This window comes from Diceros bicornis, chromosome 5 (assembly GCF_020826845.1).
Source record: "Diceros bicornis minor isolate mBicDic1 chromosome 5, mDicBic1.mat.cur, whole genome shotgun sequence".
Classification (NCBI taxonomy): domain Eukaryota; kingdom Metazoa; phylum Chordata; class Mammalia; order Perissodactyla; family Rhinocerotidae; genus Diceros; species Diceros bicornis.
The window spans coordinates 51,342,623-51,366,154 of NC_080744.1; the positions used below are offsets into that span (position 1 = coordinate 51,342,623).

Sequence of the window (23,532 nt, forward strand, 5' to 3'; positions counted from 1 at the left end):
AGTTTTCATTTTTTGCATTGAATGTTGCTCTATTAAACAAGTATCAGCTAATATTCTTAACAAAATAATTTTTTCACTGTCAATGAATATTACTTAATTACTAACCTCAAAGCTAATATGCAATTGCCCAAAATTTAACAGAGTCAAAGTGGGTCAGAAAAAAAGCACTCAGAGCTACAACAAATGTTATATGTTCATCTTGTAAAATACAAACAACTACATCTAAAGTTGCAAAGGGTACAAAAATCAAATGTTATGTAATTATGTAGCATAGCCACACTTTATCATACTAACGAATATAAACTGCCTGAGAGTGAGCCTCCTTTGAAAATTATAATTGTTTTCTTTAAATAGCAGAATTTTATGTATTCAGTCACAAACTAGATGTCAAAGGCAAGACTTCTCTGGTCATTAGCTACACAGAAGATAAATAAGCACAGATTCATGTGTTTGAATTCTTAGGGCCTTTCATAAATAAACTCCTACATGCTTACATCTACTGAAATTATAAGGTGTATTCTGAGGGAATTCAAACACTGAGACATGAGACCACAAAATGAAGCGAAGCAGCTCTACCCACAGAAACTGAACTGTGAATAAGGTACCTGTGATACGTGCATGTGGGCAAAACTTGGAGGTTACTAAATAATGAAACGCTGTTAAATTTTGAGTTACTAAATAAAGAATTTTCTTTCTTCACAGCAGACATCCTTCATTTCAAACAGAATTCCATTATGCAGGATACCCTGTGCACCAAAATGCCAGGTAGAGAAACTTCTACCCAATAAATATTCAAAATTAAAAAAAAAATGATTATTTTATGATAAATCAGAGAAAACCTAAAAAGAAAAAAAAGTAGTCAAATAAGGGAATACAGACTTAAGAGAGGATACCAAGTTTTTTGATTGCCAAACTACAGGCTAACTATATTCTGAGTTAAAGAAAAAAACTTCTTTCTTTCTATTGTTATAGATTCCCCCACAAAGTAAAATCTCATTAGTGCATATAAAAAATTCCCAGCAAGCTTTGTTGCAAATGCACTGCTTGTTCTCCAGCTTTCTTTGTCAAGGCCATGTGGGTATGTGAGGTAGAGCCCAGCCCTTGGGGAGGTGCCTCAGCTTTACAGTTCTTCTGGAGACATAGGCAGACCAGTCAAAGAGGCATGACTGTTGAGGAAGGGATACACACAAAAACTCTCCAAAGCACCTTGGTGCCAATTCACTGTGTGCTCTCAATAAATATTATAGAACAAGACTTTATCTTTTGATGATAATGTTCCTTCAATGGGTACCTCAAGGAGCAGGTGTTTTTGTCTCCTTTTCAAATCATGAATTTTTCTGCTGGCAGAAATCTTAGAGCCCATCTGGTACAACCCTGTTACTTTGCAAATGAAGAACCTGAGGTCCAGAGAAGTTCAGAGTCAGAGTCACTTGGCTAGCTAGTAGCAGAGCTTGCAACTAGGATTCCAGTCTCTAAATCTCCATCCAATTCTACTCCAGATACATGCTCTTTTTTTTTTTTTTTTGGTGAGGAAGATTAGCCTTGAGTTAACATCTGTTTCCAATCTTCCTCTTTTTGCTGAGGAAGATTGGCCCTGGGCTAACATCCGTGACCATCTTCCTCTTCTTTATATGTGGGACACCTGCCACAGCATGGCTTGATAAGCAGTGCGTAGGTCCACACCCGGGATCCGAACCCGCGAACCCCGGGCTGCCGAAGCGGAGCGCACAACCTTAACCGCTATACCACTGGGCCGGCCCCTCTCTGCCTCTTCTTCACTCACCCCAGATGCGTGTAGCTCTACCCAGACACTTGACTTGGACTTCCTCTTAGCCTGTCATCCATGAAAATTGTTAAATTCTATTGGCTCCAAATAAATGTGGCTTTTTATTAGATCACATGAATTCTCTCTCTCTCCCATTCCCCTCTTTTCTTATGAGCAGTCCCCGCAGCCATGATAGGGAAAGTAACAGGAATTACATTTCATAAAAGAGTTCCTAATTAATAGAGTCTCCTCAAATTTCCACATATTTAGCTTACAAATACTAAATTTAATGGAGGGGAACATGACATGGTCTTAGAAAACTTTAAAACACTAGGAACAGTTAATGACTTAATCACAGCAAATGCTTTCATTTCTAAACGTTGTATTCACTATTCCCTAACCTTTAAGCAAGTCATCAATAATGGCCATTCATTCTAAAGAAATATCCTTAGAGGAAAGAAATGGTTAATGAATGCTTGGGTGAAATAAACAAATGTCCAGGTAAACAATCTTTATTATATACAGTAATTTCATTGAATAAAGTTATTTTTTCTTCAGAGTATAGTAAAATAAGAAATTAGATATTGTGTTTTTAGTTTAACCAAATATTTATAAAATCTCACCTCTAATTCCTCAGCCTGTTCTGCGGTATCTTCTTCTGACCCATTGGTTTTAGGTAAATAAGTCATTTTTAATCTCAGATAACCTTTAACTCTTGATTTGTGACTGTAGAAAAGAAAATAATTATTCACGACTTTAACACTAGGAAGAAAAGCATTCATTTAATAAGAGTTTATTGAACACCTACTAGCTACTAGAGGAGACTCAAAGATAAGTTCCAATGTAGAAGTATGTAGGAAAAGGAATAGACGGTGGAGAAAAAGGACCATATATCAGTTAATAATTGTTATGAGATAAATAAGATACTAAGGAAGTTTAAGTGAATGACTGGAGAGAACTTGAAAGAGAAGTTGGCATTTGATTTGGGGCTAGAAGACCGGAGAGGATTTTGATCTGTGGCAGCGGAGGGAAAGGCATACAAGCGGACAGAAGAGCAAGAACAAGGAAAAAGAGGGGAAACCTGGGTGCAGTTAAGGAAATGGCAGTAGTCTGGCTGGTTGACAGGACACATGAAGGATGTGGGGTGGTCCAGATGATGGGGTCCATGTGAAACAAGAGAACTTTAGATTTTATTTTGCATATGCTGTGAAGCCAGGGAGTTTTGGGGATAGGGAAAGGCATCCTCAGAGACATGCTTTAGGGATTCTAATCTAGCCATGTTGTCTAGGATAATAGAAAAGGGAGCAAGACCTGATAACTGTCTGAAACTTACTTTCATTGTTAGCTGTTTGAATCTGTCATATATTAATTTACCTAATCTATTTTCATATTGTATCACCTCTTTGAATAACGAGTTATCGAAGCTAACGGTTGCTGCCCACTGTATTAATATTTAAACGTTTTTAAAACCTGTCTTTCTTAAGCTTTTAATTAAAGACTTAATACTGTCTATTGCCGCCACCAATTCTAGTATCCTATTTACTTAAGAAATCCTTGCTTGCCCTAGCTTTCTAGCAGATTTTTTTGAGGATTTTATAGATATCAGTTATGTAACCAATTACCCTTTGTCTTTCTAGACAAGAGAGTCCTAATCCTTTCATTCTGTCTTCAAGAGATACTCTACCCACCCATGCCTCACTTAATCTTTTTAGTTGTTCTTCTTTGTACCGTGCTCATGGGTTTGGAAAGTGTACCCTTCCCGAGTGGTCAATAAAATCCCTGATGCTTATTTCTAAGGTCACTAATGTGGCTTGTGTCTCCATGTTTAAGGGGGTGTGAACACTCTGACTTGTTGCTATAAAAGATAGATACAGAAAACTTGCTCAGATAAATATAGAAGAGTTTCTCTACAATGATATGTTTTATGTCTTTCCAACTAGAAAATAAATCTGTGAGTTTGGACTTAAGGGGCTCAAAAAAATCTGGGAATGTAGTACCTTTTCTCTTTGAATAAAGTTCTTTCTGCACTTGTAGTAACATCCAGTGCAGAGAGAATATGTAAATTGTTATATTTCCTAAAGATAAAGATATTAGAAAGCATTTGATAAATTGAAAGGCAGGCTATTAGGGCATCAAATAAGAGAAGAAGTATTTATTTAGTTATTCTTGGTATGTAGACGTTACAATCAGTCTAAAACTAAAGGAAGAAAAGAGATTCATATCCCAAGACTTCTACCAAAATTAAATATGTGACTTCTCTTACAGAAAGTAAATATTAACATAATCAGAACGCAGTGTTCCTTTTATTTTGCTTTAATATTTATATTACAGAGTAATTAAAAAATTTTTGATGAAAAATTTTACTAAGTTCCCATGTATATTTTTCAAATATATTTTCTAGTTTTTTTTTTTTTTTGGTGAGGAAATTGCTCCCTGAGCTAACATCTGTTGCCCATCGTCCTCTTTTTGCTGAGGAAGATTAGCCCTGAACTAACATCTGTTCCCTTCTTCCTGTATTTTTTGTATGTGGGATGCTGCCACAGCATGGCTTGATGAGCAGTGTGCAGGTCCGCACCCGGGATCCGAACCTGCAAACCCTGGGCCGCTGAAGTGGAGCACACGAACCCAACCACTACACCACCGGGACTGCCCCTACATTTTCTAGTTTTAAAAACAAGACAAACACTGTTGTTTTCACAGATGTCCTTCTTCTGCTTAATTCTGACCTTTTTGACAGTAAATCTACTGTCTTGATTAGATTTTACTTGACTATGTGGTACAGAAGATCAAAAAGACCTTTATTTGCAGCTTAAACAAAAATTTTGACAAAAATCAAGTAATTCAATTTAGGAAAATGGAATTATGAACATGCTATTTGGGTTTAAATTCCAGTCTTTGCTCATATTATTTTCTCTAAGTATTTGCGTTTTCTGAAATACCTTTTTAAATTAAAGTATGCAAAACGTAGTTAGGTTTTTCTGAAAGTAGCTTTGTGCATGTCAAGCTGGCTACTGGTTTTAGATGAATTGATGTTCATGATTTTTTAAAGCATAGTATGACGATATTACATATACTTTAAGATATAAAATAAATATAAAATAATGACAAACTTCAGCCTTCTAGTCTGATAAATATTACAGGGACAAATCTTTCCCAAAAGGGTATGATCACTATTCTGTATTTCTAGAATTTTTTGTACTGTGTATATATTATTTTTTTAATCAGATGTAACAATAAAGCTTTTTAAAAAATAATGTAATAATATGTATATAATATTTATATATAATATTATCTAAATAATATAAATAATATTTAGAAGTAGCTTATTTACAAAGGTTTAAACCTTGAATTTCCAAAGAGGCTACTATAAGGTATAATGAAGAAACAAAAAAAACTTAGTATGTACTGACCTTCTTGGGTGAAGAACAAAATCCTTAAATGTATATGGTCTCTCCATTCTTGGATTTTCTGTCTAGAATAAAACAGGGGGTTTTCAAGAAATATCTGTAACACCAAAAATATGTACTTTTCAAGAATATTCAGGAACTACAACCTAAGGCATAATTAAAGTTAGAAGTGAGAAAAAAGTAGCTTTAGCTTATTAGACGATTATAATTGGTAACTTGACAGTGCTTTCACTTTCCTGCACCAGGAGAATTGCAACTGGCATCACAACTTAGTCTACAACGAGCTGAGCAGGTGCGTCATGGAGCCAAAAGGAGGGTAGGAAGTGGGAACACAGTAGAGCGGTCGTATGTTGGCACCCCAAAGGTATACGGAATACGTACAATGTCAGCAAGTTGGCTTGGTTAGAGCATAGAGACAATTCTAGGAGAACAATCAAGTAAGCAGCCTAGAAAGTAAGACTAGATTAAATAAATTATTAAAAGCTTGAGATCTCTAAAGACTGTAGAGAACCAATAAATATCTTAAAAGACTGATATAGTAAAGACGTATTACTTCTCTTTCTTATCGAGTTCAACAGACCTTTGTTTTTATTATCTTTTACTTCTCCGTATTGCATTTTGCATTAACTATCCATTCAGTCTTAAAACTCATTTCTTAAATTCTCATGACGTTATTTTACTTGGTTCTTTTCCTGTCTCTCCTCGTTTGTCTTCTTTCTCCTCTGACAGACCATGTTGACTAAGCTCAATGTTGGGCTTCAGTGCTCTCATCTTCCTTATTTTGACAGCCCTTCATTCTCAGAGATTCTGCTGTTACCTCACAGAGATAACTCTCAGTCCTTTCATTCCCTTTTCCTCCACAATATATTTTCATATCCCTGTCACCTGCCCACCTGAGGCTTTCATTTTTCCTGTTTTCTATTGAAACTCAACATGGCAAAAAATAAATTTATCATATTTCAAAACAAAATCGCTTTTCCTTCCAACTTTTCTACTTGAGAGTCCACCCTTATCTCCCAAGTTCAACCTGTATTATCCTTACTTTCTGCTTAGTTTTTTTTTCAACCTCCATGTCAGAAATGTGGTCCAATACTGTTTTATTATGAAATGCTTCCCGAGCCCGTTTTCCTCCACCGCTATATGCTTGGTCCAGCTTCAGTTTCATGCCTATATTGTTATAAACTATATTAGTTTCCTTTGGTAAACCTAGGCTCTCCCCATTCTAGTTATTCAGTAGAATATTTCCCAACTGATTTTCCTCAAACAATGCTTTCATGATGTCAATAAACTTCAGTGGCTCTGTTTCTCACTGGAGTTCACGTGAAGGGAATTGTGAAGAAAAAATTAAAATGGAAAACTGAGATGTGTTGTCAGAAAAAAAAATGCTCAAGAAATAACAGCAGAATATATTTTATAAGTCAGATATTTACATTATCTATGCTGTGTATTTGAAGGTATTTATTAAATTAAAAAGAATAAACACAAAAAGTAAAATCATGGACATCTATACCAACCGGTAACGGATAAAGAGGAACATCCACTTGACCTAGGAAATCATCTCTTGTCTACAAGGGAAAGAAGAAAAATTAAGATTAGTAATATGCTCCATCCTTTTAGAAGTTTTTGATGAGCTATTGCCATCATTCACAAAAAATGCAGAAGTTTTTTTTTTGTTTAACCCTATGCGATATCAATGGAAAATAAAAGGTAACATGGTACAACTTCTAGTAATGGCAGAATAGAGTATATTAGATTGATTCTTTTGCAGAAAATAATTATAAATTCTGAAAAATATGTAAAAACAACTATTTGAAAGCACCATAAAGTGACCAAAAGCAAGCAGAAACTGGAGGGGAGTCAATCCTTGAAAGAAGGAAGTGTACTGGGTAGGATTCATATTTATATGGCTTCTCACCTGGTAGTACTCCACAATTTATATGGTGGAAGGAATAGAACTTAAGCAGAAATCTGAAATCTTACTCGTTTGAGGAGTCAAAAGACCTAGTCTGAGGTTAGCAGCATAAATAGAAAGTGAGAGGGACAATGCCTGAAAGGAAGAAGCCACAAGAGTCCCTCCAAATCTATAAATAAACTCTAACCAAATTCCTAGCTTATCCCTGAACTGCATATGTGAAAGGCAACAGTTGGAAGACTGAAAAGACTGAGCATAGATTTCAGTTGATGTCCACCTAAGGGAAAATAGCATTTGGAGTTCAGCTAAATTAACAACTTGCTAGAACAAAAATCAGTACTCTTCAGGGGCTGGCCCAGTGGCGTAGTGGTTAAGTTCGGCACACTCCGCTTCGGTGGCCCGGGTTCACGGGTTCAGATCCCGGGCACAGACCTATACCACTCACCAAGCCATGCTGTGATGGCGACCCACATACAAAGTAGAGGAAGACTGGCACAGATGTTAGCTCAGGGCCAATCTTCCTCAAACAAAAAGAGAAGGACTGGCAATGATGTTAGCTCAGGGCCAATCTCCTTCACCAAAACAAAAAAGAAAAACCAATATTCTTGAGTGAAAGATAAAATTCATTGTCTCCATCATGTACAACACATATTTGTCCAGTATACACTAAACAATTATTAAACATGCGAAGAAATATGACCCAGTATCAAAATATATGTAATTAATAGCAACCGACCCCAAGATGAGCTAGATCTTGGAATTAGCAAACAGGGAAATTAAAGCAGCTATTATAAAGATGTTTAAGGTCTTAAAAGGAAAATAAGGTCATAATGAATGATGTACGGCAAATCTCAGCAGTGAAATGGAAACTTTGAAAATGAATCAAATGTGTATTTTAGAACTGAAAAATATAATATCTGAGTTAAAGATCAGTGGGGGGGCTTAACATATGATTGAAGATGACTGGAGAAATACTCTGTGAACCTGAAGATATATCAATAGAATTTATCTAATATGAAAAATAAAGAGAACTTGTGGAAAAATAGCAAGCAGTCTAATACATGTGTACCTGGAGTCCCAGAAAGAGAGAAGGGAGGGACAGAGAGAGAGAAAGGGAATGAATGAATATAGGGAAGAAAAACATTTGCAGAAAAAGCAGCCATCTTCCCCAAACATTAACGTCTTACATAAACACAGCACAATGATCAAAATCAGGAATACTATTAGCTAACCTAATAGTAACAGACCTTACTCAACTTTTGCTAACTGTCCCACTAATTTTGGTTCAGGGTCCAATTCAGCATCACATGTTGCATTTAGTTGTCATGTCTCCCTCGTTTCTTTTAATCTGGAAAGTATCTCAGTCTTTGTCTTTCATAATCTTGACATTTTTGAAGAATACTGGCTAGGTATGGAATATCCCTCAATTTGAGTTTGTCTAATGTTTCTTCATGGTTGAATTTAGGTTATGCACTTTTTTTTGCAAGAATACTATAGAAGCAATGTTGGTGCTCTTCTCAGTGCATGATATCAGGAGGCAATAAACACCAGAATCTTATACATTATGGACAGTTAAGGACCACTAAATATTTGAGGAAAGTCTATAACATGAAAAACAGAGACCTAGCCCAAGAAACAGCAAGAAGGGAGTTGGATAAATAAGAATCAAGTCAGACTGCAGAAAAAATATTTCAGAAAAACTATAATTAATATTCTTAGAGATAAGAGATGAAACATCTGTCAAACAAAATAGGAGGCTATAAAAAAAGAAGCAATTAGAGAATAAGAAAGAGCTTTTGGAAATTAAAAATATAACTGAAATAAAAAGTTTAAGATAGAGTTGGAAGACAGAGTTAAAGAAATTTCTCAGGAAGCAGAACTAAAAGACAAAAGAAAAGACTATAGGATTCCCAAAATAAGGAAATTACAGGATAAATTTTAAAAATCAACATCTAAATAATAGGCATTCCAGAAAGAAAAACGAAAAGAAAGGAAATTATCAAAGAAGCATTTTAAGAAACTTTCCTTGAATTTAAAGAAATGAATTTTGAAAGTGAAAGGCCCCACTGAGTAGCAGGCATGAAGAAAAGAGTCACAGCAAGGTACATCACTGTGGCATTTCAGAGCAGCAGAGATAAATTCTGAAAGCTGTGAGAAACACAAAACAGATCATACACAAAACTGAAAGACAAGAGAATATGGCCTCCAAAATCGTGAGACAAAAAATACTTCCTACATAGAATTCTATACCCAGCCAAACTATCTTTTTCAATAATGAAGGTAGAATAAAGACATTTTCAGACATTGGTGTTCTTAGGAAGGTAATGGAGGACATACTTCACCAAATGAGGGAGAACACCATGGTAAGAAAAGATGCAGAGGATTCAAGACAGGAGAGAAGCCAAGAGGATTCCCAGAATGATGGGGAAGGGAACACTCAGAATAACAGTAATGTAAGACCTACAGAACAAATAGTGCATACTGGAGCAGGAAGATGGATAGCTAGAAGAGGATATGTCCAGAAGAATAAGAATAACAAGGTTTTGTGAGAATTAAATGAGATAATATACATAAAGTGCTTTGCATAATACCCAGCATACAGTGAGCATTCAATAAACGTTAGCTACTGCTACATTTGAAATGCCAGATTCTATAACAGAACCCTTGCTCCCTTTCCTCTGGACCAGTCTGTGGACATTTCAAACAGTTACATACAATAAAGGGAGTATGGCTGGAGACTGAAACCTAGCAAGTCACCTTAGTTTAGGGCCATACTCCTATTCTAGAACATAAGTTGGTGATAATTTTTGAAATGGACAAGTTAGTTTTTAATTATACCTTCAAGGCCTGTGCTTTGGTATGTTTCCTTATTCTGGTTTTTATCACAAGTATATTTTATACTCCATAAATATGATCTTTAAGAAGCTATAAGGAAGTAAAATACAAGAAAGTATAGTAAAATCTCAACCAGAACAACAGAGGAATAAAATATTTTGGTTAACTGGATTATCTAATTTAGGTTTGGGCTTAACCAGATAGAGAAATAAAATATTTTCTTTTGGCTCAGTCTTATTGAATAGCCTTGCCCTTAGTAAAGGGCAAGTGAATACACTGAATATCTGTTTGATGATTCATGACCTTGCAGTGCTTCAAAAACATGGCTGTGGTCAATTATCTCTAGAGTAATACAGGTATACAACAGGGTTTCTCAACTTGGGCACTACTGACAATCTGAGCCAGATAATTTTTTGTTATTATGGGAGCTGTCTAGAGCATTGAAGGATGTTTGGCAACATCCCTGGCCTCTACCCACTAGATGCCAGTAGCACTTCTCTTCCAGTTGTGACAACCCAAAATGTCTCCTGGCACTGCCAAATGTCTCTTGGGTGGCAAAACTGACCCTCGCTGAGAACCACTGCTAAAGAAGGTATACAACAGAATGTCTCAAACAGTGAGCAAGACTATCCTCTTTTTTTAAATAACAGCTTTACTGAGATATAATTCACAAAGTATACAATTCACCCACTTAAAGTATACAATCCATTTTAGAACATTTCATCACCCCAAAAAGAAAACCCATACTCATTAGCAGTCACTTCCCATTTTCCCCCTCTCCTCAGCCCTAGGCAACCACTAATCTATTTTCTATCTGTATGGATTTAACTATTCTGGACATTTCATATAAATGCAATCATATAATATGTGGTTCTTTATGAGTGGCTTCTTTCACTTACCATAATGTTTTCAAGGTTCATTCAAGGTTGTAGTAAATACCAGTACTTTAGTCCTTTTTTTGTTTTGCTGAGGAAGATTAGCCCTGAGCTAACACCTGTTGCCAATCTTCCTCTTTTTTTGCTTGAAGAAGATTAGCCCTGAGCTAACATCTGTGCCAGTCTTACTCTATTTTGTATGTGGGTCACCACCACAGCATGGCTGACAAGTGGTATAGGTCCCTGCCCAGGATCTGAACCCGAGAACCCGGGCCGCTGAAGCGGAGCACGCCGAACTTAACCACTATGCCACAGGGCTGGCCCCTTCAGTCCTTTTTTATTACTGAATATTACATTGTATGGATATACCACATTTTATTTGTCCATTTATCAGCTGATTGACATTGGGGTTGTTTTCATTTTTGGGCTGTTATATATAACGCTGCTATGAGCATTCAAGTACAAGTTTTTCTGCTGACATATGTTTTCATTTCTCTAGGGTATATACTTAGGAGTAGAATTGCTGGGTCATGGTAACTCTGTTTAACCTTCAGAGGAACTGTCAGACTTTGCAAAGTGGCTGTACCATTTTACATTCCCACCAGCACTGTATGAGGGTTTCAATTTCTCCATATCCTTGCCAACACTTATTATTACCTATCTTTTTGATATAGCCCTCTTAGGGGGTGTGAAGTGGTATCTCATTGTGATTTTGTTTGCTTTTCCCTGATGGCCAATGATGTTGAACATCTTTTCAATTGCTGATTGTGCTCCTTATTTTTTGAAACCTCTTAACTTATAAATCTTCCCTAGGGATTCAGTCTCCACCGCAGAGGCAGTGCTTGGTCACTATGGCACAGAAAGAAAACATCGCATCTCATATACTGCTCCATATTCCTTCTTCATTGATTGCAATTTGTCAACAAAAGCATAGAGCAAAAATTCCTACATAATAAAAATTTCCTGTCTCCAGGGAAAATGCATTTAAAAATTTTCTTGTAATACGTCTTCCTTACATCTTCCTTCTTTAAAACAAGTGATCTGAAATTTTCTACTTAAAATGAAACAATCTCAAAGAACTATACTTCTAACATTATAAGAACGAACAAATTTTCCAAACTAAAAATCAATATGTATGGTCTGAGGAGATGGAGAATATGAAACTGGGAACTACCCTGGAAAGTCTGGGACATATGGTTGCTATAAATATAGGACAATTAGAGGTTCTTTTTCCACTTACAAAGAAAAAGTAATAGTCTAAATTCATTCCTATGAAGGCAAGTCAGTCTGTGATGTTCATTAATGTTTCCCTAGCCAACCAATTGTTCCAAATTCTGAATATCAAGCATTTCTTTGCAAGAGTTATTTCCTATATTTGAACTGCATGCAGCTTAGTTCATAGAGCAAATTTGCATTTGGTAGAATATAAGTAATTTAAGAATGCCTGAAAATCTGAGAAAGAATTTAGAACAGCAGGAGATTTTAAGCAGGATCATCAGTAGCAGGTACAGTTTAGTCAGTAAATAATAATTTCTCTAATATTTTACAGATATGAATTTCAGTTTCTTAAAACAATTTTTAGAATATGAAAAGAGAAAAATCCAAATTGCTGTGTTTGTAATACTTCAATTAGAACTATAGATGGCTCTAAGTTTAGGAGGACAAATAGTAACTTTGATTAGGGTGAACAGGGGCTGAATGTTCTTCTTTAAGAGAATCCGATGTTACAAAAAATAAGAATTTCAAAAACAGATAAGTTCAAGTGTCATAGCTTTGAAGAATACTTGGGTTTAAAAAGATTTTCCATTAAATCTGAATTACAAATAATTTCCCAGGGTAAATCTACTGTATAAAGCAAACTATTAAAGAAAGAATCACTTCCTCATAACCAGAGCCAAACAACATAGCAAAGTTTTCTGCTGTAACATCCAATTTTTAATTTTAATCAAGCTTTTTAATTAGTAAAAATGAATTTTATACATGAACATTGATTATAGTATAGTTTCAGTTTTCAGACTTAGCTATTACCACTTTTCTAATTAAGGTGATTTTTTAAAGTAATTTTAAAAAAAGGTAACTCATACATAGGGCACAAAATTAAAAGGAAAAAAAGGTCCCTAGCCTCCAGCTCTGTAACTCCACACCTGTCCTTCCCAGAGGCAACAGCTGTCATTTTTTCGTTTGGGTATTCCTTCAGAGTTTTCTTTGACATACTGTTATGCATCTCACTTTTTCCCCTTCAACAATATCTCTGGGACGTTGTCTAGTATCAGTCCACAAAGAGGTGACTTCCCTCTTTAACAGCTGAATAGTATGCCAGTGTATGGAATACCGAAATTTATTCAACTAGTTCCCTATTGACAGACATTTAGATTGTTCCCAGTCTTCTGATATTACAAACAATGCCTCAATAAATAATCTTGTATTTATCATTTTGCATATATATCCAAGATAATTTTTATTTTGTGTAATAATAAAGGCCACTGTAAATAATTTAAACTAATCTGAAATGGAAACAGGTCTTAATGACTGATTGAATGTTACAGAAGGAAATAGTGTCCTAAAAAGCACAAATAGTGCCAAAAAGCACAAAAAAGTTTTCAAAGATAAGATCAGGATCGAAAATTCAAGATCAAGAAGTCTACAGCTGAATTAATATCTTACTCAGCACCATATGTGCAAACGTCATGATTCTTCTGTATAGATCACTAATTCTGAAAAAATGAATTGAGGCAAGCAGTAAAAAAAAGAAACAATAAATTCATAGCTATAAAAAATGTTCAAGGCATTGTTAATCGTATTATTTAAATGAAGTCAAGGGATTAAGAGATATTTCAGAGATCATAAAAAATGAGTTAAAAGCTCCAAAGCTGGAGCACTAAAAGTGAAATTATCTAAAAACCTGTTTGTATCAAGTAGAATTTAAACTCATTCTACTATTTATACGTTAAGAAGTTAAATGTTTTCTTGAATGGAACACATGAAAAGTCAATATTTTGACACAGAGGATATTAGCACATGTGGATCTCTGAGAAAAATAAGCAGAACTTACATGAATGGATCCATTTATAGTATTTTTTAAACTAAGGAACCATATATTTTCTGTTTCCAAAATTTCATAGAAACTTTTATTTTTAATCAACATCTTCCTCTCAAAAATCCATATTACATCCTAGATATTATAAGAAAAAAGGATTATGAAAATTACTCTAAATTTAGCTTAACTATTTTCTAACGTATGCAAATCTTAAGTAAAATTGTATTTGCATAGCTTCTACCTTCCTACTTACATACTGACTCACTTTATACCATGACCTGCTGATTTTAAACATTTTTCTAGAAGTTCAAGATTTATTGATTCAATCTTTTTCCTATGTAAAGGCAAAAATGGTGTTAGCTAAACAAACAGTATAATCTGATCTATGCTGTAAAATCACAGTGCTATGGAAACTGGATGTCCTCTCTTAAAGCAGACATTCAACGCCCTGAGCTTGTGACTTGCTCGGCCAGCCAGCCTGTCTGGGAGATTTAACTGTGAGACACAAACTGTACTTGTTCTTTCGTACTGCTTGAAAATGCGGGTACATGTGTTCTACAGCCCTTAGCCAGCCTCACATTTTTAAAGGGATTTTTACCTAATAGACGAGGATGGGGAGGGAGTCAGGAAAAATCCCTGTTGAAGCCAGTTTCAGTTTGAGCTATCCTCCTCTGAATTTCAGTTTCTTTGGAGGTCTCCACTTTATAATCATCACAGACTTGTGAAAACTGAAGATTTACTTTGACAAGTTCTTCTATGCTTTAAAGTTTACTTTATAATGTACTGTGAAGATTTTCAAATATAAACCATTTTTTAAATATGCCACAGAAGAGAAGGAATCTGAAGTAAACAAGGAATAATAGGAATCGTAATAGGAATAGGTTGTGTTGTATCAAACATGAATAGGATTTTATAACTGTTTCCAAAATTAAAATTTAATATATCCAATACACTTTTAGAAGCCATTTATATTGTATGCCCCTAAACCAGAGCACTAGAAAAGGTGAGAAGAAAGTTTTGCATTTATTACAACTTTCCTCCACCCTCATCAATTTTTCCGACTGTTTCAAATTTATATTTCTAAACAAAGGGAAATAACAAGAGGACTAAATGTATAAAGTTCTAACTTACCCATGAAATACCCACAGCTAGATAACTGATAAAAGGGATATAAGGCTCTTCCTTTCAGAGAGAAAGTATTCATTCTTGATTAAAAATAAATCAACACAGAGACTCACTCTTCTGAGCACCACTAAATTATGATACTACTTTTTTTGTCTAAGAATGTCTGCCAAGCTACCAGGGAAAGAAAAAGGTAAACTTTTGAAGAGATGAAGCTAATATTCTCTGGGAGAATTATATCTGTAGTCTAAATGAGAAACTAATTTAGGAATGGCTGCCACTGTTGAGAAAGATATAGTGACCTTAATTCTAAGAAACCAAAGAACTGGGTAAAATCTCAGATATTTAATTTAAAAACAACTGTGAGAAGATGAACTAAAATCATCACTTTAAAATGGGCAAATGGAAGCTGTGGCAGCTGAGGAAGTAGTCTATAGGCTTCTGCTCCTGATCTAATCTAGAGTTTCGAAAGATTCACGTCATTAGTCCATTCAAGTGGTTTTCAAACTTCAGTGCGCGTCAGAATTGCCTGGAGGGCTTCTTTAAGACACATCACTGGGCCCCACTCCCAGAATTTCTGATTCAGTTAGGTCTAGGGTGGGGCCTGAGAATCTGCAGTTCTTACCAGTTCTCAACTGATACACAGCTGATTCAGTAGTCACACCTGGAGAACCACATCTCTATTCAATTCTTGGAGAAAACCAGGAATAGTAGACAATGATTGATAACCAGCTGAAGATGAATGAGCATAACATCTATATTTATCTATTTTTATCCTACTTCCAAATGGACTTGGTAGTTTTTAATGTAAATTAAGACAGTTAAACATAACACCACAAAGAATCCCTCTAAAAGATGCAAAAGGAGTCAGGTATCTATGTATTTGCATTTCTTTCTAGCTTAAATTGTAAAAATAAAAACATTTTCTAATTATGGCAATCTTCTTTTCAAAACCTCTGAAGACTTGCTATTGCATAAACATCATTTCCCAAGTGTGTTCTGAGGAATAATAGATCCACTGGATACTAAGAGTTCAAAGGTGGCCACCATAATTGGGAAACATTTGGTTAAATGAAGTTCAAAAGTTTATTTCTAGTAGGAAAAGTTTAGGAACTTAACTTTACTAGTGTGCATTGTGACGTTCCAAAAAATACAGCATGTGGCATTATACAAACTTGTCAGTGGGATGGGTTTTATATGATGCATCTTACAGACTATCGAGGAACAAATTTAAAAAAATATTGATCCAGAGGAACAACTATACATTCCTTAGCATGGGATTCTAAGCCCTCTACATTTGTTTTTCCAGTCTAGTTTGCAGCCTTATCTATTAATATAAGCCTCCCCAATAGAGTACTATGCTTCTACTGAACAAATCCTGTATTTTGCCCTCTCAAACTCACTTCTGCTTCCTAGAAAGCTTCTTTTTCATCTCTGCCTGTCTACTTACGAGGTCCAACTCAACGCCATTTTAATGAAAATTTTCTTGATTAGACTAAATTGCTAATTTCCTCCTCTGTAATTCTACTTCACCTTGTGTCTGTTTTAACATCTGTATTATAGTTGTCTTCTACTCCAACTAGACTATAAATTCCATGAGGGTAACAAATGTTAGCGATTGGCTTCTATAGCCGAGCTCCATGCTAAGTGTGGGAGAATGTTCCTGATATCATGGAGCATACAGTCTTGCGCAGTTGACAAACATGTACATATAATTAAAGTGTGTGCAAAAACTGTAAAGTACAGAATTCTATGGATGTATATAGGATAGTGGTTAAGGAAAACTTTTACTCTTTGTTATATCCTAATGTACCTTGCCTTTTTAGGTATTTAATACCTAGAGATAAATTCTACTTTATTAAGTAGTGTTAAAACTGAAATGGCCTGACTCACTAGAAAATTGTACTATATCATCTTTTTATCAATTAATTCCTCCTTTGTAAAAACTAGCTATTTAGACCTGAAGAAGTAATCTATGATGTGGAGAGAATCGACCAGGAAGAAAATAGTAACAGTTCTAGCATTATGAAACCAAATCAGCAATGTGACAGGAAATGCTACAAAATCAAAAGAAGAGGGTATCAGACTTCCCTCGCCTATTCAGGCAGGAGACACAAGTCCTGCTTGCCCATTTCAAGGTGGTCAGTATGTTGAACAGAGCTGGAGCAATAATCAAAACGGCTAAATAATCAAAAGGGTTAAATGACTCCCTGCAATCTGACTGCCTTCTTCAACCTGGACTTGAATTGAGTTTTCTGCCACGAGTGTAACAACCTGGTAATGTTTGGGCTCCTGACTGGTTTATTGATTCCCTCCCATGTTTCTCACTGCTTTGACTATGGCTATGTTCCCAGATCATTTACTGGCTTTCCTGCTCCGGAGACTGTACTGTATTTTCCTGAGCTGTGAGAGGTTGTCTTCCTTATGAAAAGGGGGCACAACACTTTCCCTACACTTCTCCCCAGCCTTCCCCATCTGTTCCTGACCTTTTCTGCCCTCTGGTGACCACGAACCACCCTCCCATCCTTGGCAGAGGGAATCCACCACTTGGAATCTGCACATACTTGGTAAAGTCTGACAGAATATTTTGCATGAATCTCTATTATTCAAATCACATGAGATTACAACCCTGATTTGCTACTGATACTACCCCCAAATTAAAAAAATACATCTGTGAGAGGTGAAATCCACAGCTCATGTAAACTTAGATTCAGATAAAACCACCCCATTTATTAGTTTAAATATAATCTAAGAATGTTTACACAACGTTTAAAGGTAAGGTTAAAAATAATTCCTAAGTTTTACCACATTGTGCAGGGCCTAGCAATGCCTTGCACGTAGTAGGAAGTCATTATTTAGCTCATTCTTAGGTTAATTGGTGGATTAATGGCTCCAGATTCCAGTTTAACCATCTTTAAAGGTAACTGAATCTGAAATTTATCAACCACTGGACTTCAAACTGAATACGTTTCTTCAGAGTATGAAATAGCAGCTAGCGTTAGTGGGCCAGGAGAACGCTGTTGAGAATTCAGGAGTTTTCAGTTTTCAGTGTGCAGACTACTTTAACGAGGTGTTCCTCCTGCAGACTCCCTTCATTCATGGGCAAGCAGCCTTGAAGCCCAATCATTTCAACTCGCTGATCCTTCTTTAACCAATTTCAAACCATTTTATATATGTTCGTTGTCTTCCTTGCTTAGTCTGCCCCATCAAAAGTTGGGATGATGTCTTCCACTCTTTTGTATTTCACAACAAATGACATTTAAAAAGCAAAATCTGCCTGTTGGAGTTTTGGTACTATTTTCCCTAATCATCAACAAACAGTATTAAGCACAAGTGGAGCACGGCGACTCACGAATGCATTCAAAGCATTATTGTCAGTACAACGAACACACTGGGAGAAGACCTGAAGGGACCAGCCAAAGAATACCTCTAAACAACAAACAAAATAATTAACTACCAAAAGATTCCCAAAGTGGTTTTTCTTCTTCTTTTTTTCTTTCTTTTTTTTTAGTAAACTTTGGTACAAGACTACTTATGTAGGGGTAGAATGAAATGTTTTCTCTAACAATTTTTACTTATTTTGTCTCCAGTGGTACCTGCAGTCTGGTGATGCTTGGGAAAACTTAGGTTACATGTATTAAATAAACAGATTTGACTGGCTTCTATCAGTATAATATATTTCAGCAGTTTTAGCACCTGTCTGATAAAATTTACAAATGATACTCAAGGGTAATATCAAAATTTAATTTAGAAGATTAAAAAAATTCCTAACAGCTAGTAACTACACTTATTGTCGTGATCATTTTGTAATGAACATAAATGCAAAAGACACTGTCAAGAGAATGCAAACACAGGCCACAGATTGGGAGAAAATATTTACAAAAGATATATCTGAGAAAGAACAGTTATCCAAAATATACAAAGAACTCTTTAAACTCAACAGTAAGAAAACAAATAACCCAACTAAAAAATGGGCCAAAGACCTCGGACACTTAACCTAAGAAGATATACAGATGACATATAAGCATATGAAAAGATGTTCCACATCTTACGTCATCAGAGAAATGCAAATTAAAATGAGATACCACTACACACATTTGAATGACCAAAATCCAGAACACTGACAACACCAAATGCTGGCAAGGATGTGGAGCAACAGGAACTCTCCTTCATTGCTCGTGGAATTGCAACATAGTATAGCTGCTTTGGAAGACAGTTGGGTGGTTTCTTACAAAACTTTTACCATATGATCCAGCAATGCATTCCTTGGTATCTATGCAAAGGAGTTGAAAACTTCTGTCTGCACAAAACCTGGCAAACATACATTTATGGCAGCTCTATTCACAACTGTCAAAACTTGGAAGCAACCAAGATGTCCTTCAGTGGGTGAATGGATAAATAAACTGTAGTACATCCAGATAATGAAATATTATTCAGCACTTTAAAAAAAAGAGTTATCAAGCCATGAAAAGATATGGAGGAAATTTAACTGCATATTACTACGTGAAAGAAGCCAATCTGAAAAGGCTACATACTATATGATTTCAATTATATGACATTCTGGAAAATGCAAAACTATGGAGACAGTAGAAAAATCGGTAGTTGCCAGGAGTAAGTGGAGGGGAAGGATGAATAGGTGGAGCACAAAGGATGTTTAGGGCAGTGAAACTACTCTGCATGGTAGTATAGTGGTAGATATGTCATTATAAATTTGTCCAAACCCACAGAATATACACCACCAAGAGTGAACCCTATTTGGACTCTGGGTAATAATGATATATCAACGTAAGTTCATTAATTGTAACAAATGTACCACTCTGGTGGGGGATGTTGATAATGGAGAAGGCTGCACGTGTTAGGGTAGGAAGTACGAAGGAAATCTCTGCCTTCTGCTCAATACTGCTGGGGACCTACAACTGCTCTAAAAAATAGTATATTAAAAAAAAAAAACACATCAATTGAGAGATCTGGAATTCTTTAGTTTACAAACTGAAGAGAAAGAACCTACCATCTTATGGCTAGAAGCTGACTCTATCAATGGCATAAGATCAATAAGATACCGTGTCTCTATGAGTCAATATTTTCAATGAGGGATAAAAAAAAAAAATGATAGGGTCACCTTCTTTAGGACTACCAATTATTGCATAAGGAATGGCTTGTGGCCTGCATACAGGACTTTCTAGCTGCTAATTTTCTCCTCCTCCTGTTAATTTGATGTATAATTCTTATTTATTTTTGTCCTTCTTTTGTAGGACATAATAATCTTGACATAATTTTGTCCCCAAGAATATACATAATAAAAATTGAGCATAAATAAAAATAACTGTGCTTTAATTTTTAATAGGGCTTTGGGAAAACTGTCCTCCCTTGAAAATATATCTTGATCTTTGATTTAGAGTCTTATGAAGAAGTGCTTCCCCAGATTTCTAGTCTGTGTATTTTTTTTACTACTTTTTAATAATGTGTTCTTTTCATGTATTTCCTAATATTTAACTATTAATGTGGATTCTTAAAGTTATATATGATTCAGTTTGTACACATATAAAACAGTAACTGTTATTATTATTATCCTTATTTTACATATTATGGCACTTTACAGTCTACAATGTGCTTTCATATACTCTCACACAATATTATAAGGAAGATAATAATAGCTACCTTTTATTGAGCACCAACTACCTGCCAAACAGATATAAAATTTCAAATCCTCAAAACAACTCTGCCAAGTTTCACAAATGTCATATTTCATAAACATGAAATTAAGATTCAGAGAAGCTATAAGAGGAATTAATATAGTTAATTCACCACAGAGTACATTTTCACTCTACCCCGAAATGAGGAAGGTAGGTATCCCAGATGTTTGAACCCTAAACGCAGATTTGTGGTGATTAAGGCTTAGGTAAGGTGTAGTTAGGTGATAAATTCCAAGTCCTACTTCTAATCTCTTAGTTTTAGGTTCAAAAGGAAAACCTCAATTAATTGGTAACAAATATACTACCAAAAATTATCTGATTAAAGAAACAGAAAATCCTATGGTAAAAATTAACATGCTCAGCCCCAAAGTAAGATGAACATTATAAAATAGAGGAAGAATTAGACAGACACAAGTCAAAGGAGAGGTATCCATCCTGAGCTTTGTCAACGCTAAAACGACCTAGATGACTTGACAGAGATCCAGTTAAAACCACTTAGAACTATTGTTAATTTTGTTAAGTGTGTTAATTGCATGGTAGTTTTATATATTTAAAAAGTCCTTATCCATTACAGATGTACTCTGAAGTATTTATGGGTAAAATTATATGATGTATGGGATTTACTTAAAAAAAAAAAATTCCAGAACAAAAAGGAGAGGAGGAGATGGATGACCTGATTGACAAAATGTTGATAATTGTTGAAACTGAGTGTTCACTGCAGGCACACATGGGGGCTTATTATATTATTCTTTCTACTTTTGTATCATAGTGCTTGAAGGAAAAGAATGTAAGAATCAAATTCATAGTGTTATAAGAGGTAGAAACACATAGTTTGTGTTACTTGATCAATAAAATAAATTAGAAAGAACAAAGTAATTATAAATGTCAGGTCACAAGTCAGAGGAATAGGAAAAAAAATATCTGAAAGATAAACTGGTTCTCTACTACTGTGTTTAAATAATAATCCCTGAACTCAGCTTTCACTCAACAATGGCAATAAGAAAGGACTTATCTGGTCTATGTGTTCTGCAGAGTGTAAAAGTTATTCATCAGATTGTAGTCAGCCCAAGTGGAAATTTTCCTTTGGACAATTCTTTTTTTTTTCTTTTGGATGCTATTTTTACTAGAATAACTTTCCCCAAGCAGCTTTATCCTTTGGATTCCTCCTACTGCAGGGTAGGATGAAAGTCCTCTCACCTACTGATACAGAAGAAAAGTGCTTAGAATACATAATAGAGCTGAGTTCTGTTCCAAATCTGACATTTATTAGGTTTATGATCTTGAGTAAGTCATTTTAACTTTTCTAAGCTTGTTCCCTTATTTCTAATATGGAGATAACCACTACCACAGCGAGTTTTCTAAAATGTAGTATCTAATACGATATGTTAACTGATTCTAACTTTTACAGATATAGGGTTAAGAGTTCAAAAAAGAATTTACCAGGATTTTCCCCAAGTTAAAAAAATCACAGTTGAGGTTTCAAGATCTAGTGACAGGGAGCATCCAACCTTACACTCCATTAGGAGGCCACTATGGTCTCCTCTTCCTTCTTGTCCTATACCCAAACACATTTTTAATAGGCCTATTCTCTTTCTCAGAGAGACAGGCATGCACATTTACATTAAAATGTATTGCCAAGAATGTAAAAAGTTGGGAAATATGTTAAGGAAACCACATATTCTATTATAAAGAATGCTAATTTAGTCTTTGTAGGAGTATCGTCACTTCTAGAATATACACAATGTATTTTAGACAACAGGTATGAAAATCGGGCACTTCACTTACTGTAAATTAATTAAATTATCATCAGCACCTTAAGAATTTGGTAAGTAAGTATCACTTTTAAGGTGTGGTTTACCCTGAATTAACTCAGTTTCAGAACCTATAAAAAGAAATCACCTTCATTCCTAGTTTATCACTAACCACGCTATAAAACATAATGGCAATCATTGGAAGTTTCTTCTCTGGAGAAACAAACCGACCTCTGAGAAAAGACGTCCAGATACTGACAGTTAAAGGTCTCCCAACAATGAAGCTGCCCAGATGAAAAGCCCCACACAATTTCAGAGCCTCCAGATAACTTCACGGTGACTCACCCTCAAATATGAACAGACAGCCAAGGTTCACCAGACATCTGGAGGAAAATGTCCAATAACAAAGAGAAACAAACAACAATAACAACAATGTGACCCACAGGAACCAGAGACAATGTAGGACACACAACACAACTTAAAAAAAAAGAAAATCTGACGTAAAATATTCTGAGATAAGAGACTGTATTGATAAAACAAGAATAAAAGTAAGGAATCATCAGAAAACAAGACGGAACTTTAGAAATTAAAATAACCAAAATTTTAAAGTTAAAGAGAAGGGGAAACTTGGAGGAGATCTTCCAGAAAGTAGAAAAAGGAGGCAGAGAAACAGAAAAGACGAGAGAAAAGCAAATTATGAGATCAATCCAAAAGGTGCAAACTTTGGCTAACAGGAATTCTAGGAAGAGAGAACTCTGAGAAAAAGGCAAAAAGGAAATCTCCAAAGAAATAACATCTGACTCTTAAAACAGGCACATGTGTTATCTTGATAAAAATTAAGATTAGTTAAAAATTATATAGGCAATTCGATTTCTCAGAGTTTAGGTGTTTACCTACCTGAAGTAGGTATATGGATATTATTATGTATTATACTGTATTGTACTCTAGTTAATTGTTTTAATGGATTATGCTGCTTTCACATCTAAATTATAAATTCTTCAAATGCCAGGAATAATGTTTGCCACTTACAGCAGGCACATATTCTATTTCTGATAAATACTTGTTCAACTCATTTGCTTTGAAGATGACTTGAGTTTCCATTAAGCTCGGCGACTCTTTAAGAGGGTTCAGTCTT

The 23,532-nt window shown here is 35.2% G+C and overlaps 1 protein-coding gene across 5 annotated transcripts in view; it reads right to left on the bottom strand.

Moving 5' to 3' along the window:
• The window catches only part of NEDD4 (NEDD4 E3 ubiquitin protein ligase), a 114,319-nt gene that overhangs the window by 33,145 nt on the left and 57,642 nt on the right, over positions 1-23,532 (bottom strand). For all 5 annotated transcript variants that reach the window (XM_058541642.1, XM_058541640.1, XM_058541641.1 and 2 more), the window contains 3 exons: positions 6,687-6,737; positions 5,176-5,237; positions 2,389-2,491 (listed from right to left, as the gene is read on the bottom strand). In XM_058541642.1, the coding sequence (XP_058397625.1) occupies positions 2,389-2,491; positions 5,176-5,237; positions 6,687-6,737 (216 nt within the window). The remainder of the gene's footprint in view (positions 1-2,388; positions 2,492-5,175; positions 5,238-6,686; positions 6,738-23,532) is intronic.